Source organism: Ascidia mentula, chromosome 4 (genome assembly GCF_947561715.1).
Source record: "Ascidia mentula chromosome 4, kaAscMent1.1, whole genome shotgun sequence".
NCBI lineage: Eukaryota > Metazoa > Chordata > Ascidiacea > Phlebobranchia > Ascidiidae > Ascidia > Ascidia mentula.
Window position 1 is genome coordinate 15534482 of NC_138569.1, and position 15886 is coordinate 15550367.

Sequence of the window (15886 nt, forward strand, 5' to 3'; positions counted from 1 at the left end):
CTTAGTTACAAAATTTTAACGTACGTTTTTCTGAAAACGTTTGGCGCATGGTTGGCCATGAAATCCAATGTTCGAGCAAGGAATGACAAATCCTGGAGTGTATAGTCTCAGTATTAATCACCACCACTGGGCCGAAATTACAGTAACGTATAGCGATACGAGACAGATTTTAAGTTGAGTGTTTTCGCGCGACATACCAGCCAGTAGGAAACCTATACGAGCGCAATAAGATTTTCTATGCATCAAGCAAAATAAAACCTGGCGGATCGTGCGTGCAAAAGATCGATCTGCCGTATGAGCAAACCTGCGTATCCGTGACGTAAATTTGTGACGTGTATAGGCAAAATCTTTGAGCTTTCTGTTTTCATCACATTGCTCGAGGCATTGAGGAAAACACCACTTACGACAAAACAGCGATCGGACAAAACCTTGCTTCATGACTAAATGTTCGCTTGCTGTTAGTTTTGTTACTGATCTAAAATATTGTGCGCAACTTAAAACGTGACTCATGTCATGAGATGTATTTTTTCTCGCGCACCTGGTAGAGGAAATCGTATGACCCCGTATGACCCGTTTGGTTAAGTTATTTGTTTTTTAAGGGGGTGATAAATTTTGATATCCGTAGTTGGAAATGTGGAAGACTTATTTACACTTATTATTTTTAAACCACAAGTTTAATGTTTTTAACGTAACCACTAAGCCCATCGTTAAAATGGACACGCATTTCTAAACGCGTCACCATAATGTCACGATTTGAACGCACGTGCGTTGGTAGCTCATAAACCTGCACTTTTGTAGACGTGCCTTCAGGGCTCGTGTCTACTTTTTGTCAGCAGAGTTAGTTCAGTAGAACCTAGGTAAACATACAGCAGAAAGTATGGTGAAAAAGCGAGCTAAAAACTTCATCGAAAACCCTTTAGAAAAGGCCAATTTCCTTTCCAAGATTAGTTTTTGGTAGGATATAAATCTTAAAAACTAGGCCCTGGTATTGTAGTTTATCTGATAGTAATCATGTTTCACACTTGCAGGTGGCTTAACGACATTTTTCGAAGAGGACGTACCTATGATTTAACCGAGGAAGATCAATACAGGTTACTGGAGGATGACACTTCACATGCTGTTTGCACAAGGCTTGAGAGGTCGTAAAAAAGTCAGCATATTTTGTTCAGTTGTTCTACAACTGATGTTTGAACTGTATTTCCATGTGACATGGGTGACATATATTTACGTAGTTTGGTTTGTACGTATGCTCACTCTTACAGCTTTTACTTATATCTTTCAGATACTGGCAAGAAGAGCTGAATGCTGGGAGGAAAACCGGAAGAAAACCAAGATTATTCCGCGCCATAGGTAGAACGTTCCTTGTTCGCTGGCTGCTCTTCGGCTCACTAGCTTTCGTTTCGGTACAAAGTGATTTTTATTTTTGTTTTGGCCTAATCTGGTATAAATACACATTCATGTTGTCGTTTTATTTCGTCTTTTCAGCAAGCTATGTTCATAGCACAACCGGTGTTACTCGCCAACTTGCTGAGGTATTTCGAAGATCGTACAACTTTGCAAAATGCGTATCTGTACGCAGCGGGAATTTCCGCCATTGCTTTTTCCGTGAATGTATTTGCTCCTTACACATATTTTCAGCTGCAAAGGATGGGATGGCACATTCGTGTGGGAACCTGTGCACTTATGTATAAAAAGGTATGAGAGCGATGTGTGAAAAAAGATGACTAACGTTATATTGTAAAAACAGTTGCTCTACTAAGATGTCAATTACTTTGAAAGTAAATTTGTAAGAAAAGAAAATATTAAAATTTGACAAACATTTAGACGCTCAAGCTTAGTCAAAGAGCATTGACCAACTCAACTACTGGACAAATTGTAAATCTTAGCGCAACTGATGTTCTTCGTTTCGATATGGTAAGTACGAAAACTTGTATTTTGTATCATCACATAAACTAACATTGTGTTTAGCTAACAACCTTTCTCCACTTTCTGTGGTCAACCCCCATTGAGTGCGCAGTCGTAACATACTTGCTTTGGCTTGACCTCGGGCCAACATCTATGGTTGGGCTGGTGGTCATGATAGTTGTTCTCTTTATTCAAGGCACCCTGGGAAAAGGTTTTGGTAAAATCAGGTATGTGAATAAAAGTTATTTTAATATTGACTATCAATGACGGCTGTATATGTCAGTGTTAAATTCATTTAAAAAAATTAAAAATTACATCACAAAAAGAATTTATTATTGTATTCGCCGACGGTGTTCGAATAAACAGACGTTAACTTTTAACTGTAATTCATGTAATTAGTTTCATGTAGCCACTGTACAACAATCACGATGGTAAAAAAGATAACATTGTTTGTTCAAATACAATAAATTTGACAGTAACTGCGGCGGCATACGGATATCGGTTTCTGTTGTGGTAATTATTTTGACAGTCGTAGCAAGCAATGCATAATATATACAAATAGTAAGCTTGGCACTTGGTATGCTTACCTTTACCTTTGTACCATATTATTGTCGTATATGTGGGTTTCTTGTTATGTTTTACATATAGAGCTAAAATAGCAGTCCTTACTGACGAGCGAATTCGGACGATGAACGAGGTAATAACAGCAATGAGAATTATCAAAATGTACACCTGGGAAAAACCTTTCGAAAAGCTCGTCCTCCAATTGAGAAGGTGCTCATTAAATTTAAATCGATCAACACAATTACCACTTTAAAAACCTTCATCATTGTTGTTTCAAAGCAAAAAAATGCATGATAGCTCTCTGTGATAACAAAACGTTATCAATAAAATACTTTTACAGAAAGGAAATTGGGAACGTCCTAATTTCATCAATTATGAAAGCGTGTATCTATGCGCTAGTTTTGGTCACACTTCGCCTGTTTGCGTTTGCCACGTTTTCACTGTATGTCACTTTCGGCGGTCATCTGACACCTTCAAAGGTAAAAGAACTTTTGAAAAGTTTTAAAAAATTCAAAAACGATTTTGTTGCCGTATATTATTGCAGGTATTCGGTTCCATTGGTTTATTCAGCACTCTTCGTCTGAGCTTGGGAATATTCTTTCCATCGGCGCTCGAAAATCTTTCAGAATCTCTTATTAGTCTGAAACGAATAGAGGTAAAAACAATCATGATCCCTGATTAATTTATTGCGTAGTTATTATGTGATTGATCGCCGTCGAAACATATTTAGTTATCGGTATTGTTGTGTAAACATAAAACTACAACAAATACCTTAAAAATCCAATGTTTTAATAGGAGTTTCTTTTGCTGGATGAATTCGTAGTTTCGGAAAAATCTGGTAACGAAGACAATCTTCCACCGTGCATCCGGTTCAAAAACTACTCTGCAAAATGGTCGGACGGTCATGTAAGCATTTTCTCTACGCTACAAACTGTACTGTACAATCTAATGGGAGCAAACAACACGATTGATGAAACAAACTCGTAACATTATTGTTGCAGACGGAAGCTCAAAATAGGAAAACTTCGACCAGCAATGCAAACACTTTATTAAACATATCTGTAAAAATTGAATCTCCGAAACTTTTTGCTGTGATAGGGCATGTCGGCTGTGGAAAGGTAAGTGGAATTCAATTACCGTTTAGCATGGCTGTAATGTGTTTTTATTTGGTCGACGTTTACCCGATTTAGATTTTGTTATTTTGTGTTTGGTCTTAAATATCTACGTATGTCAAAAAAATAAACAATATTTGTTAAATTTGAGGAGTGTATTGTCTCATTTTTTACTGAAACCGGAATTCGAACCCAGGACATCCTGGCCCGAAATCCCAATCAAATTTTCCTGTCTGCTAATGAATCGGTCGCTTGACTGCTGTTTCCAATCATATCCTGAATGCAAACTTTTTTGACACAGTCGTCGTTCTTGAGCGCCATCTTGCGGGAATTACCTCCTACCAGCGGTGAGGTGAAGGTGGTTGGTCGGGTTGCTTACGTTGGTCAGGTGCCCTGGATTTTTTCTGGAACAATCAGAGAAAATATTTTGTTCGGCGAAACTTATGACGAATTTCGCTACAAGAAAGTGATCGAGTGTTGCGCATTGCAATTGGTATGATATTTAGTTGACAAATTATAATATGAAAAATTTCACGTTAGACGACTCAACGATTTGTAATTATATTATAAAGTGAATAGAGTTTACATATGTCAGGACATCAAATCTTTGGAGAAAGGAGATGAAACGTTGGTGGGTGAACGTGGGGTAAAACTAAGTGGAGGACAGAAAGCCAGAGTAAACCTTGCACGAGCTGCTTATAGAGAAAACACAGACATAATATTGATGGATGATCCGCTAAGTGCGGTTGATTCGCATGTTGCCAATCAACTTTTCCACCAATGTATTTGTAAATACATGAAAGATAAGGTAATTCACTTTCTTGTTTTTGTGCGCTTTATGTTGTTCAAGCTATTGAACTCGACACTTACGTTTACAGTGAAATTATATTACAGATTAGAGTTCTCGTAACCCATCAAGTCCAGTTTTTGTCGGTCGCTGATGAAATCATGATACTGAAACATGTAAGCATTATGCTGGTTCTTCTATAGGAAACAGTTCTCACCTATGCGTTGTCGCAAGGGTTGGTTAGTTTACTACCAAAATAAATGAAAAAACCCAATTTTGTTAGAAATAACGACAAATATGTACACTTAAAACTTCTTAGATGTTTCATAAATTACTACACTCACAATCTAATGACATTGTTGCAAGGGTAAAGTAGTTGGTCTTGGATCTTTTAACAACCTTCGTGCTGATGGCATCGACTTCGCACCGTTGCTGGAGAGTGGAGATAAACAAAAGAAGCAAGAGGAGTCAAAACTCCTCACGAAAAAGAACTCATTGACTAGAACTCCGTCTTCTCCGTTGCTACCACCGAGTAAGAAAAAGTGCATCAATCGACATCAATTAAAAATTGTTCTGGCATTTTTTGTTAAAATTTTACACCGACCTCACTAATTACAAGTCGGGGCAACCCTTTTCGTATGTTGCATTCGTCTAACACTGCACAATCTTAAAATATTGCAAGCACTTGTTTATGTATTTCAGCGCTTGGCTTCTTCGTATCAGTGGATGATGACGACGCCCAAGAAGAAACTATCGTTGAAGGCATTCCCAACGTTTATTATTCACGAAGTGTAAGTAGTTTTATTTTTTGGAAATATCCCAGTATGATTTAGAAAGTATTACTTATACATTAACGATGCATATTGTCTTGCTCACAGGTTAAACGCCGGAGTCGTAAAACATCCGAATCAATCACAAAAGCAGTCAGGCATTCTTTTAGTAGAAAAGGAAAGGTATTTTATACGATACCACTTTTCGCAATTTAGGATGAAAATTTATACAGTACTGAAATTATACAACTAATAAATTACTATATGGCACAGATCTTCAACTTTTCTGCCAAACTGTTATTTTCTAAACAAATTAAGCATACGCAGCAAACTAAAAGCACGTAAATAAGGACTCAGTACGGTTTTTGAAACCGTATTAATTTAATTACATGTCCTATATCACAGTTATAAATTAAAAAGTCCAGGTTTTCTGACTTTTTAACCATTTATTGAAATTTTATCATATTTTCATGATATATTGGCAAATATGTTTTTATCATCAGTACTTTTTAAGTAAGGTTTTTTTAGTGCAAAAAATGTTTGTCCACATTTTGAAAAATTTTTACCACCCTGCATCACGTGACAGGCGGAGTTCGTGGCGAGTGTCGAGGAAGAAGAGACGAGAGTGCAGGGAAGCATTGGGTGGAAAGTTTACGCTGAATATTTCAACACAAACAAACCTCTTCTAATTCTTATCGTCATGCTGATTCTTGCCAGCAATTCGCTTTTCATTATTTGCGATTGGTGGTTGTCAGTTTGGTAAGTTTGATGTCGTGAGCATTGACTTCAATAAAGTTGCTTTGATTTTATTTCATTTACAGGTCAACCCAGTCCGCTCTGTTCTACTCCCAGCGTTTATCAACGAGCAGCAACTTTTCGCCCCCCGCCACCACCACTGCCAGCATTACTTCCAGAACTGATGCACAGATCGCAACATTTACCACTGAATTAACTACCAACCAATCATTTAATTCGTCCTCTGTTGTTGTTCCAACCGATGAGTCAAAATTTGACGATTTTTTTTATATTAGGATTTTTGCAGGTAGGATTCCAATTCTTTTGACTTTCTTAATCGAGGTAATTTGCGTTTAACAAACATTTTAACAGACATATCTTCTTATTTTTGTAGTACTTACTTTTATCTCTATTGGGCTGCTTTTTGCTGCGGCGATTTTGGAGTTTTATTATTTTGTCAACACCGGTAAAAAGATGCATCAGAAAATGTTTCGGGCAATTTTAAACGCCCCCGTACGTTTCTTTGACGTTAATCCAGTCGGTAAGTTGCGACTCAACTGACCATAAGGCCTCCACATACCAATACGTGCCTATAACACTCAACGTTTTCCTAGGTCGAATTTTGAACAGATTCTCGAAGGATATGGGTCAAATCGACGAGATATTGCCTCTCACAATGGTGGACTTCATTTCAGTACGAGAAGTGTTTTATTCCTGAATGCCGTGCAGTATAAAATTTAAATTTACATTCTGCAAATAGGTTTCCTTCATTGTAATTTCAATTATTCTCCTTGTTGTCGCTGTGAATTATGTCATACTCGTCATCACCATTCCTCTCTTCATCTACTTCGTCTGGCTGCGTCGCTTTTACATTAGGACCTCGCGCGACATCAAGCGGATGGAAGGAGCCAGTACGTTCAAAAAAACTTACTTTGTTAATATCCAAAACATTTCTAATATATTTTGTATTAGACAGGAGCCCTGTGTTCTCGCACCTCTCAACGACCATTCAGGGTCTGACCACCATTCGAGCTTTCCGAATGCAGAACGAGTTTGAGACGGAATTTCATGAACTGCAGGATCTGCACAGTTGTAAGCGCTTTCAGATTTGTTATTTTCACATAATCGCCTTGTTATTGCCTTGTTATTTTCACAAATCGCCTTGAATTTGATGTTTTGTTACAATGTAGGTTCCTGGTTTCTTTTCTTGTCTGGTTCTCAATGGTTCGCCCTTCGTTTGGACTTAATTAGCGCGTTTTTTGTTGGCGCTGTCGCTTTTGTTTCTGTTCTCTCTGCTTCCTTTCTCTCAAATGATGCTGGAAGTATAGGTTTAATTTTAACTTACTCAATCGCTCTTAGTGTAATGTTTCAATGGGGTGTTCGGCAAAGTGCGGAGGTTGAAAATCTGGTAAGTCATTTTTCCATTTTGTACAAACCGCGTTTAAAATTGGTCTCGTAGATGACGTCAGTGGAGCGCGTGCAAGAATATTACAAAATTCCACCGGAGGCGCCACACGAGCTGCCGGATAATAAACCATCGTCAGATTGGCCACAACAAGGAAATATCACATTTGAAAATTTGTCATTTGCTTATTTCGTAAATGCCCCTGATGTCTTACATAATATTCAGCTGGAAATTCGTTGTAAAGAGAAGGTAAAGTAATTATTATAGTATATTTTTAATTAAATTTACGTTTAGACAATACATACCTTCTACTGCATAAAACAACATTTTGCAATAATATAGCTTTATCGGTGTATGAAAATGTTATCAACCCCTCAAAAAAGTAAAACTTAGGTGGGTGTAGTTGGCCGCACGGGGGCAGGCAAGAGTTCGCTTATATCAGCTATGTTCCGGTTGAACGAGTTCACATCCGGGGAAATTTATATCGACGGTTTGGCCGCCTCCTCCCTGGGACTTGCTGATCTTCGTTCGGTTATCTCAGTTATTCCACAGGTTTCTATCATTTCACGCTCCAACGATTATAGGAGTTTAAACCGTGTTTTTTGCAGGATCCAATCTTATTTGCAGGAAGTCTGAGGAAAAATCTGGATCCGTTTTCAGCATATTCTGACGAAGAATTGTGGAGTGCATTGGAACAGGTATTGCGAAATGTTTTTTTGCCTTTCTGTTAATATCTGTGATTAGTCATCTTAAATTGACTGTTAATAGCAACGTTTTTCAATAGGTGCAATTGAAACCTCTTATAGAAGGTTTTTCAACCAAACTTGAATACGAAGTTTCGGAAGCTGGTGGCAACTTCAGTGTCGGACAAAGACAGCTCATCTGCTTAGCTCGAGCAATCTTGAAGAAAAATAAGATTCTTATCATTGATGAAGCTACAGCCAACGTAGATTTAAGGTCATCCACCCTAATCCATTAAAATATAACGTTTATAGCTGAAAATAGGCTTTGACCACTAGGTATCATGCTGAAATACGAATCTGACGTTCTTCTGGTGAAAAACAACAAATATGTATTTTTCGTCGCCTAATTTCTTTGTCCTTGGGTTCGCTACTGTGTTTGTTTTATTCTCTGAAGAAGCCTAGTCGTTCGTACAGGAGTCAGAAAATAATTTTTTTTTAAACAATTTGAGTATATTTGTTGTTTTTCAGCAGAAATACGTCAGATTCGTATTTCATAACGTTTATGGTTAAATTTTGCAGAATATTTTGTGCTGCCAACACGCAATTATTCTCTTTTTTATTGTACGTTTATGTAAAGGAAATATATATTCATTATAAAACTTATCGATAGTCATTTCAGGCCAATCAGTTACAAGCCTACCGTTATCTACAACATACCTATTTTCTAACAAAACAAAGTTTAAATTGTGACGCGAAATAGATAAAATGTTGCTGAAAATCACATACCATTCCATTCAGTGCGAAATTATCTGGCTTTTCATTATGTCAACTGCCAAATTTAATAGAAAATATAAATGACCTCACAGGACAGATCAGCTGATTCAGTATACTTTACGAAGTGTATTCAAACACTGTACAGTGGTTACAATAGCTCATCGCATCAACACTATCATCGACTCTGATCGAGTGTTGGTAAGTCTTCTTAAACAAAGCTTAATGTGTTGACATAGTAAATTTGATGTGGTACTTATTGTATACAAGGTGTTGGACTCCGGCAAGGTTGTTGAATTCGACGAACCTCATCTTTTGCTGACTAAACGGGATGGGATGTTCATGGAAATGGTGGACTCTACTGGCAAAGCAGATGCCCTTGAGTTGAGAAAAACAGCAAAGAAGGTAGATTCAAATTTTACCTTAACCAGCGATACGATCTGTGTTTGCCTATTCGCGATCTTGATGCACACAGTAATTTGATAAATTTGAATTTACGTAATTCGGAAATTCAACCTCACAGTGGTTATCGCAATTGCGTTTAGGAATCTATATAAGGGATGATTTTTAACTACCATTATTTTGTTCCTTCTCAGCATTACAACGATGCCCATAACATAGGAGGCAAAGATGAAAGAAGTAATTTCAATTCCAATCTTTCGATTTTCTGACAAAACACATGAAAATGCGGTTTAATCGGCTTTCCTTTTACAATTTTCCACGTTCACAAACGTTTTTCACTTAATTCTGTTGAAAAAACATAATTTTGTTGAAAACTGGTGCGTTCTACGCAGCAAATATTCGAATTGTAACATCTTGATCGTAGTGTTATACCAGACTTGTCCGTATTATGTTAACGGCCAAATGTTACACGTATATGTTTGTTAATAAAATCAATCGACTTTACAACATGATGTTTAATGAATATGAATTTTATATAGAATTCTTCGTTGTGTCTATATTTGCGATCACTACTAATTTTCGTCACAGTCAGGCCAACACTTCACTTATCCACAACCAAAATTGTTGTTGTTCCGGCAAAAATAGTACGCGCAGAGCACACAGAAGTTCGTTTATCAACTTATAGTAATCGTGTGTCGTAATGTTAGACACAAACCCGACCGAAAAACCCGGGCCCACTCAGATAGAGTCACGACCTTTTTCTTAAATTAAAACACACTCAAACCGTTAAACCTAACAAATTAGCAGGAGTTAATTTGTCTTAAAATGCGCGAATTTGCGTTGATTGTTTAATCACAAAATTGTTTTTGCTGAACGGCCGGATCGTTGGTTTTCAACTCGGCTAGATTATCTTTCTTATAAATTTGTACATTACCCAAATACAATGTTAATGTCAAGCACTTTGCCAAACACCCTGCGTTTGTAACATTAATACGCATGAAAAAATTATTGTCATTCTAACAAACATAGTGCATAACGTCTTTTTTAGGATGGATATTGATGTGCATTGTCGTGAATCGTTCACAACAATTTATTACTGATGTTGCCAGGCATACTATCACTACAAGACGTGTCGTCAGGCAATAATATTTATAAATGCTTACGTTTCGGTTGCTATGCAGCAGCCTTATAAGAATGTACCAATGATGCTGCATAGCAACTGAAACATTGATGTTTATAAATCAGCAGTCAAATAAATCGCAACTCAGACGATTCCACAAGTAAATATCTTATTCAGTTTGTTAAAACTTTGTTGCCTGCTGCATTTATTGAATAAGTTAAACGTCTCCTCAAATCAATTACAGACGACTTTGTCTTGTATATTTGCCACAATAAATGCAACTTTGTTTCAAAAATGCGTGGCGGCCAATCCCGCCCAACTAACGTCCACAAGCGTAGGCATAGGAAAGTAATTACAGTCAAAGAGCATAACAAGATATGTAATTATCTGATTTGTAATTATTTATCTCGTCCGCCAGCATCCCGACAAATCAACGAAATGCATTTTAACCACGCAACCAAAATTACTTACAGAAAAAAAAACGAAACGAGAAACAAAGTGTGAAACAAATAACAATAAAGCAATAACGTGCGTGAGGGGTAAACAGACATAAAAAAGTAAACGTGACAAAAGAGAGGTGAGGTAAATACAAAAAACAAAATGCGCGCAAAAACGACTAACAAGTCGTTTTCAGTAATAACATTACACCATTTTTTGTTAAGAAGAAAGAGTTTAGTAGTAACACCACACTAGTAAAAAATATTACATTCACAAGATTTAACGTGCTTGCCATTTTTTTGCCTGCTACAAAAGTTGATCAAGTAAAACGTCTTCACCAAGATCTTATATTGCATAGTTGCACCGATGAAAGTAATGTTGATGCACAACTGCGTTTTTAGCCGATTGGAGTTCATCAATAGATGTAAAACCTTTACGACAAAAAGGTACTTTGGTATTTAATACAACACTTAAAGGTAAAAAGTTACCCATAAGCTGCAACGCAGTCTTGAACTCGTCTTTGAGGAGTGATAACACGTTTCTTACGCCATCCTCACCCTAGAAAACATCGAATATTTCAAGTGAAAGGAAACGGTTTTGAAAACAATGGATTAAGACCTTTCAAAATGTAACAGCGTATAGAATATTTAATTTTAAGTAATTTTAAGTTTTAATTACATTGCATGCCAAACCCCAAAGGACAGGTCGTCCGACGAAAACTGCCTTCGCTCCAAGAGCAATCGCTTTTAGAATGTCAGTCCCATTTCGAATTCCACCGTCAAGAAACACGTTACATTTCCCATCAACTGCCGCCACCACTTCACTCAGCACGTCAATCTAAAGTGTATACTCATATTTTTTTGTATTTTTTGTGTCAAAGAAGAGATTAACTGACCGTGGCGGGTACCCCGTCTAACTGACGTCCACCATGGTTTGATACAATTATACCATCCACAGCATATTCCATTGCTTTTCTGGCCGTTTCCCCTAGTATGAAAATCAATAACATTTATTTAATGAAAAAAGTGATCCAGAAAATTTAAACATCTAACCATCCAAAACACCCTTCAAAATCATGGGTAAGTTAGTGAGTTCCTTCAACGTGGCAAGGTCCGACCACGTGGCAGCTTCACAGAAAGAGAATTTTCCCGACGATTTGTCACGTGATAAATTCTTGGGTGCGTGAGGGAAACTATGTGACGAAACTATGCGTTTCAACTCTTTCGACAATAAATGAAAAAAAGGTAACTTTGTTGTGCAATAAGGAATCGCTTTCGCGCAACTAAATGGACGGCGAAGACTTTGTATGCATTGCAACTTATTAATTTTCCCTGTTATAACATTTTAATATATTCTTTTGTGATTTATTGGACATCGTTTCAAAAATGTTGTCTGAAAAAAAGATGCATTGCCTTAACGTAGATGTTGAGGGAAACTTGTTCCTTGACTGTGTGTAACGCGTCCCTGTGACAGGGTGGTCGATTGTGACAATCACTCCATCAAATGAACTATTCTCAGCACATTTTAGTAGTTTCGTCATGTATTCCATGTCCTTAAAATGTACCACATGTTATCCTTGACTGAAATTATAGGTGTGTTTGTCTTAAACCCAAAATATAGCTAATTGAACTAAAAACTTGTTTGCAGTTTGATCAAGTAATGAAACCAACGTTCAGAAATTTGTTCCCGAAACATATAAAAAGCTGTCCTTGAAATACATTATTCCGATATACTTTAGTTTTAACCATTTGAATAAAGTGATTTCGTCTGTCCAATTTATATTCTGTACGCTTCACTAGTGCACAGTTAACTTAAAAAAGCTCGTGGTTTTAAAATGTCGACTGCCTCGAACCTGCGTAAGAATAATTGAGGTAAAAGAAATGGTTTTAGTTGTGACGTTGCAGTACCTTCGCCAATCCTATTTGAATCCATTTTAACGAATGTGGTGTTTCCTTAGCTATAACATCCATGCCGATACTTGTCCACAAGCTTAAAGCTAATCCCGTCTCCATGCTTGCCGTTGCTAAGTTACACGTCAATAAGTTAAAGGAATCGATTCGTTTTTCCACTAAGATTGATTCAACCTGTTTACCTCTGGCAGTTGCAACTTCTGCGTCTTCGTGTATCAATTTCTGGAAACCCCATGGAGCTACGCAGACTGGAAAGGCAATCTTCTTTCCATACATCTCGGTGGATAAATCGACCGACGAAACATCTTTTAAGGGCTGCGGGCGAAGTAGATATCTTTAAAATATAAAAAATATCGTGAATAAGCTGCAGGCAGATGGCCACTGTTTCGACCCAAAAGGTATCATCAGTGCAGCTGGTGTGACTATAAGACGACTTCGCTGACCAAACGGCCAAGCAAAGACTTCCACTTTGTGGTGACTATACAATCACCGTCATCCGTTGGGCACCAAACTAGTTGATGAGACCTTTTGGGTCGAAACAGTGGCCATCTGTCTGCAGCTTATACACAATTCATATTATTGTCTCCACATTGCTTATCATAAAAAATATCACACTGCTGTTTTCTGACTTCTGTTGGTCCAGTGCACACAAATCAAACTTCGCTATATTACTATATCAAACCTTTTAAAGGCGGAGCAATTTTCTAGGTATGTCTGTCCATCTCCAGCATAATCTATGGAGAATCCTAAAGCTTCTTTGGACATAATTTTACTGGCGGCTACTTCATAATCATCAACGCATACCAGATTTTCGCTTGCTTCTGTGAAGTACGATGACATATCCGGAATCCGTATCAGACAAAACAAGAAAAATTTGAAAATGTGATCCTTTATTCGGTTAACAGAAAACCTGAACACATTGCAATAAGGGATACATGTGCGTGAAGGCTAGCGTCGATATCATTGTTTGGATTAGCCTTCACGAATTATCCAACATCGTCTGGCGGCACATCGGTAGTGACGCACTGTGCTACTCGACAATCGTTCCAAACACCCAAAATGCATCATTTTTCGTGCGCAAGCTACTGCGTTACTGCAGACAAACAACACAACCATGTGTGCACGGAGGTTTAAGTATCATAAATGTTCATATAGCCGGATTCGACACCTTCTAAATGCAAACTATTTCTTGTAATATTTGTCCAAATCTTGCTGTACAGATTAGTTTTGACTGTGCAGCAAGCAACGCATTGATACCACACAGTAAAGAAACTTTACTAACTCCTTTCTCTCAATGTTCTGCATATACGCTGAAATTCCCATCGCTTACAGTTAGCAAAAATTTGTTGAAAAACTGCGCTACATGTTTGGCGAAAATATATCGGCACCACTTCCTAGGAGTGGATGTAATTTGGTTTTACAGCAGGGAGTATATAACCAAACCTAACTCTCATATGTTATCTGATGAAAATCGCGCTAACTGCCCTTAGCAAAAACCACCAGCTTCTGTTCATAACTAGATGAAATGGGTCTTTAATTATAGGCGTTGCATTTCTTAAGCTGCTACAAACATAATACATTCTGGGAACTCCAGTGAAAACCAACTTGGTTCTCAAAGCAAGCACATTAGATACATTTTTCACATCTCGATTTTATAAGTTAAAACATTATGAAATCAAAAACGAAATAAATTTTGTTTAATAAGATAGATTCAATGGCCAACCGTAGCAGGCATGCCATTAGATTGCCATTTAACGGTGGTTAGATACTGTTGTTTGCTTAACTTTGCTTTCATATGCCTTTCTTTCTGTAGCGCATTTTTTATCCAAACAAAATGATTTACAATATGACATGTAATCGCACGTAATACAATAAATCCTTCTCAAACCATATAACAAACGAAAGGCAGCTACGTGAATTTCATTAGCCGGACTATGTCCGACGACGGTTCAGATGCGTCTGACCAACAGGTTTCGCTTCACGGTCTGGAAGGGTGATTATCAGAGCGGATGAAACACTTTCATAAAAATTATTTTACGTTTGAGTAAGTTTTGCGCGATGTGTGACGAATCGCATGATCAATCACGTGTAACTTTTTTCCCGCAGTTTAATTCGTATTCAGACAATTCCAAGAAGTTGTATAGGTTTATGGAAATGTGAATTTGATAGCAGACGCTTGAAATGCGATGAAAGTTAGAAACATATCAGCACTACAACTTTGCAATTAGACGATTCTACGTGTGGTAATCAGATTCTTTGCAAAATGTTTTATTCAAACCGAATTATTCAACCACTGAGTTGTGCAATATGTTTAATGCATGTGTGTGTAAGCAAATCCTGATTCCCATGTCAACTGTTAAGAGCTTCACGTGATAGCGTAAAAAGCCTCTGCTCTGGAATGCCTGCGTTGCAGTTGAAAGGCGTTTGGAAATTCTGATTCTGATTTTATTTCTATCGGTTGCCACGTAAACTGTTCATGTGATAAGGATTGAAGTTATCGTTGCCTGTCTTGTCTCACCACACTGGCACTTGGTAAGAATAAAATCGTTAATATTATTAGGAAGATTGCAATATTTCAAAACCGGAAGGTAAGAGATGAATAAATTTCAGCCCCAAGGCTTAAAAATAAAAGGGTCAAGGATCACTCTAATTTGAGGTTTTCTAAGGAACTTTACACCTAACTTAAAGCGTTACCTATTGCGGCATACGTTGCAAAACCTTCTTTTTATTTGCTGGCTTGCAACAGTTCTGAGAAATTACGCGAACAGGGGCTTTTTGTGTACGAAAAGATATATCATTCGTCAGAGCAGTAATGCTGTAATACATCAAATCCTCGTAGTTTTTTGGATGACGATACATGCTATATTCTTTATTACGGGCGTTGCGCGAAGTAAACAGGGGCAAGCAATTCAAAACAAGCGTATGTGAGGCGGCAACCGATAAGCAATGACACGCTTGAATGCACGGGCGAATACTGCAGTTCGATCGCCAAAGGACCCTCTCACCAGAAGCGGACTAGTGTCAGGCTGGATAGCGTTTCCCTAAGCTTGAGGTACCGCAACCAGAACTGGCATCGTTAAATCGACATGGGCCGGCTTGACGAGGTCGGTCGATTGTGATCGACCTCCCATAATATGTTGTCTGAGTCTCGAAGAACCTTGCATGAGTCATTGTATAGCCTGGTCAGTGGAATTCGATAAACGTCGTAGCGCACAAAAAATGCAAACACCGAACCGTCCATAACTCTGGTTTCTTAATTTCAAGCACGAATTATATTTTGTCGA

At 37.7% G+C, this 15886-nt stretch overlaps 2 protein-coding genes across 2 annotated transcripts; one reads left to right on the plus strand and one right to left on the minus strand.

The window, feature by feature from the left end:
• Positions 1-822: 822 nt before the first annotated feature.
• Positions 823-9548, plus strand: LOC145899710 (ATP-binding cassette subfamily C member 4-like). Its single transcript, XM_082988608.1, has 31 exons — positions 823-954; positions 1029-1139; positions 1283-1403; positions 1486-1695; positions 1825-1914; positions 1969-2132; positions 2554-2679; positions 2810-2948; positions 3014-3124; positions 3265-3375; positions 3471-3587; positions 3883-4074; positions 4177-4389; positions 4476-4544; positions 4735-4900; positions 5071-5159; positions 5247-5321; positions 5725-5897; positions 5960-6180; positions 6268-6414; positions 6488-6567; positions 6634-6784; positions 6846-6965; positions 7064-7281; positions 7333-7527; positions 7672-7830; positions 7887-7976; positions 8063-8235; positions 8828-8933; positions 9003-9137; positions 9329-9548. Exons 1-31 carry the CDS (start codon positions 878-880, stop codon positions 9401-9403), a joined length of 4224 nt encoding a protein of 1407 aa, XP_082844734.1. The 5' UTR covers positions 823-877; the 3' UTR covers positions 9404-9548.
• Positions 9549-11037: 1489 nt separating this feature from the next.
• LOC145898159 (2-Hydroxyacid oxidase 1-like) lies at positions 11038-13442 on the minus strand. The gene is made up of 9 exons (XM_082986592.1): positions 13285-13442; positions 12785-12936; positions 12600-12715; positions 12105-12244; positions 11745-11884; positions 11588-11679; positions 11371-11529; positions 11181-11250; positions 11038-11123 (listed from the first exon to the last, which is right to left on the minus strand). The coding sequence occupies exons 1-9, from the start codon at positions 13440-13442 to the stop codon at positions 11038-11040; spliced, it is 1113 nt and encodes a 370-aa protein (XP_082842718.1).
• Positions 13443-15886: the final 2444 nt, after the last annotated feature.